The sequence below is a fragment of the Rhagoletis pomonella genome, unplaced genomic scaffold, assembly GCF_013731165.1.
Source record: "Rhagoletis pomonella isolate Grant_MI unplaced genomic scaffold, Rhpom_1.0 Rhpom_scaffold_00004, whole genome shotgun sequence".
Lineage (NCBI taxonomy): Eukaryota > Metazoa > Arthropoda > Insecta > Diptera > Tephritidae > Rhagoletis > Rhagoletis pomonella.
Window position 1 is genome coordinate 70,586,380 of NW_023458558.1, and position 3,106 is coordinate 70,589,485.

General features: G+C 45.8%; 1 protein-coding gene across 1 annotated transcript in view; it reads left to right on the forward strand.

The window, feature by feature from the left end:
- Positions 1-3,106, forward strand: part of LOC118738052 — a gene marked incomplete at its 3' end in the record, with an annotated part of 3,306 nt that extends 200 nt beyond the window's left edge. The window contains 1 exon segment of the mRNA XM_036468949.1: positions 1-3,106. Within this exon segment, the coding sequence (XP_036324842.1) occupies positions 1-3,106 (3,106 nt within the window).

A 3,106-nucleotide genomic window follows, 5' to 3' on the forward strand; every position in this document is an offset into this window, starting at 1 on the left:
CGCCTACAACAAGGATTAATCACACCGCCAGTAAAAACGTCTGCCACGATGATCACGTCCAACACAACATGCCCAAACACTTCCGGAACATCCGCTCTGTCCACCACCTCAACCGCCGCCAGTACATCTGCAAGTGGGACCGTTTTTAGTGGACCAAATGGAAGCTCCAAAACCACATCTGCCGTTGCGACGTCCCTTGCAAATGTCACCGTAGGAAGCAGCGCAGCAATCAGTGCCGCCAGCAACACATCAGGTAACACCGCCACCGCTGCAAATGCCACAGCAGCATCGCGTAATATTAGTACTGCACAACAGGTTAGTTATTTATTCGAAAAAATTAAAGAGTTGGAACACCAGTTACGGGACACTCAAGCGCAGTTAAATGATAGCAACAACAAACGGCAAGCTTTAGAAGAACGGTTCATTTCTAATGAGTCGTCGACAGCGCAGTCGACGTCGAGCGGCGCTAGCAGTAGGGTTAATAGCGGTGCTTTGCAACTGCCGCTCGATGTCACCGACAATTCTATAAGGTCAGCGAGTGCAAATGTACATCCGTTTATAATGCCACCACCCGTTACCTTTCCTGCTGACGTCAATAACTTTCAAGCAGCCACAATAACAAATGCACAAGTGAACCAATCGCTAGGTATGCCTATTAATTATGCCGTGCCGCGAAAAATTCAGGATTTACCAGAATTTAGTGGGCTACCTGAAGACTGGCCGCTGTTTTATAATGCTTTTACTAATTCAACGGCCGCGTATGGTTACAGCAATTTGGAGAATAACCAACGTCTCCTAAAAAGCCTAAAAGGCGAAGCTAGGGAAATTGTTAAATCACTCCTTATTCATCCAGAAAACGTACACGCTGCAATAGAACAGCTAAAGTTTCGTTTTGGTAGACCCGAATTGTTGATTCGAAGTCAGTTACGTCAGGTTAAAGATATTTCACTCATTTCAGAATCCGCGATTGAAAAACTCATTCCATTTGCAACGAAAACCAAAAATTTAGCTACATTTTTACAATCCGTTAACGGAGAACACCATCTGGCGAATCCTACGCTGCTTGAAGAGTTAGTAGGCAAACTCCCTACAAGCAAGAAGATGGAATGGGCTAGATACGCTGCTACTGTAACACCATACCCGACAGTTGTAGACTTTAGCAACTGGTTAAGCGGTGTCGCGAATTTGGTATGCACTGTTCATGATACAGAGGCCCGTCGACGAGTCGTACTGTATGCAAACGACAATAAAGACTACGGGCGACAGAACCACGGAGTCGGGAGGAATAGCTACAACAAGTGTCCACTTTGTATGGGGGAGCATAAAATTAGTACATGCAAAAGATTTCTACAGTACAACGTTGATGAGAGATGGGAGTATGTCAAGCGTAACCGTTTATGTTTCTCGTGTTTGCGAAGTGGTCACTCGTCCCGGGAATGCCGTAGTAAAGCGTCGTGTATGATAGACGGTTGCCATCGTAAGCACAACAAGCTATTGCATGAATCTAACAAGAATGTCAGTAGACCTACATCAGAGCGCTACGAGCAGCAACAAAACACAACTACTGGAAGAGAAGAGCCAATGCAAAACAGAAGTCAGGCTAACGGTGCCGTCCTGAGTTGTGCCGCTACACCACGCAATGAATATAAACTTTTGTTTCGCGTCTTACCCGTAGTACTGTATGGGTCTGGACGACGTGTGAATACATACGCTATGCTGGACGAGGGCTCATCCGTGACAATGATTGACAGTAGCTTGATAGCAGAGTTGGGAGTTAAAGGTCATCAGCACATGTTAAGCTTGCAGTGGTATGGAGGAAAGACGGCACAACAACCAGCTACTGTAGTTAACCTTCAGATTAGCGGAACTGGATCGAGCAAACGTTTTAACCTGCGTCACGTGTACGCGGTGCCAGATCTGGATTTGCCTATGCAGAGTTTAAATAATCATGATTTACGAGGAGCCTCCGAATATTTGCGCAAAGTACCCAATACGTTTTCAAATGTAAAGCCAAAACTACTTATTGGCTTGGATCACTGCCACCTAGGGCTGCCGACAGAAACCATGCAGTTTGTAAAGAATGGGCCATATGCAGCTAACACGGAGCTCGGTTGGGTGATATTCGGATCTACGAACACTAATAAAACGGTACGGGCGACGTGCTTGCATATGAACGAGGTGAGTGATCAAAATTTACATGACATGGTAAAGAGATACTTTGAAATCGAGAACTTTGGAGTGCGGCCGGCACCAGTGGTGAGAAGTGGCGCTGATGTACGCGCAGAGAATATTTTAAAGTCCACTACTGTACGTATAGACGGAAGATACCAAACCGGTTTGCTGTGGCACAAGGACGACATCCAGCTGCCAGACAGTTTCCAAATGGCCGAACAACGACTCAGAGGAATTGAACGAAAGATGAGTAAGAATAGTGACTTTGCCATAGCATATAAATCGACAATTCAAAGCTACATTGCCAAAAATTACGCGGTAAAACTGAATCCCCTTGATTTCAATAAAACTGGCCCAAGGGTTTGGTATCTTCCACACTTCGCAGTCGAAAATCCTAACAAGCCTGGTAAACTCCGCCTAGTGTTCGATGCTGCTGCAACCGTAGACGGAATATCCTTAAACTCCTGTTTGCTTAAGGGTCCTCAAGGCTACCAACCAATGCCAACGGTACTGTACAATTTTCGGATCGGAGCTATTGGTGTTTGTGGTGATATTGCGGAAATGTATCACCAGATCAAGATACAACCGGAAGATAGGTGCGCGCAAAGGTTTCTTTGGAGGGACGACTCCAGACACGCGCCAGACGTGTACGAAATGCAAGTTATGATATTCGGAGCCGCATGCTCGCCTTGTGCCGCGCAATATGTGAAGACCTTAAACGCTTTTGAGTACGACAAGAAATTTCCACGCGCTGTCGAGGCCATCATAAAGCATCATTATGTCGATGACTTTGTGGACAGTTTCGAATCCTGTAAGGAGGCCATAACCATTACCGAACAAGTACGTAGGATACACAAAGCGGCGGGTTTTTACATGCGAAAGATTGTTTCCAATTCTGCAGCCGTATTTAAGACATTTGCCAGTGCAACAGATG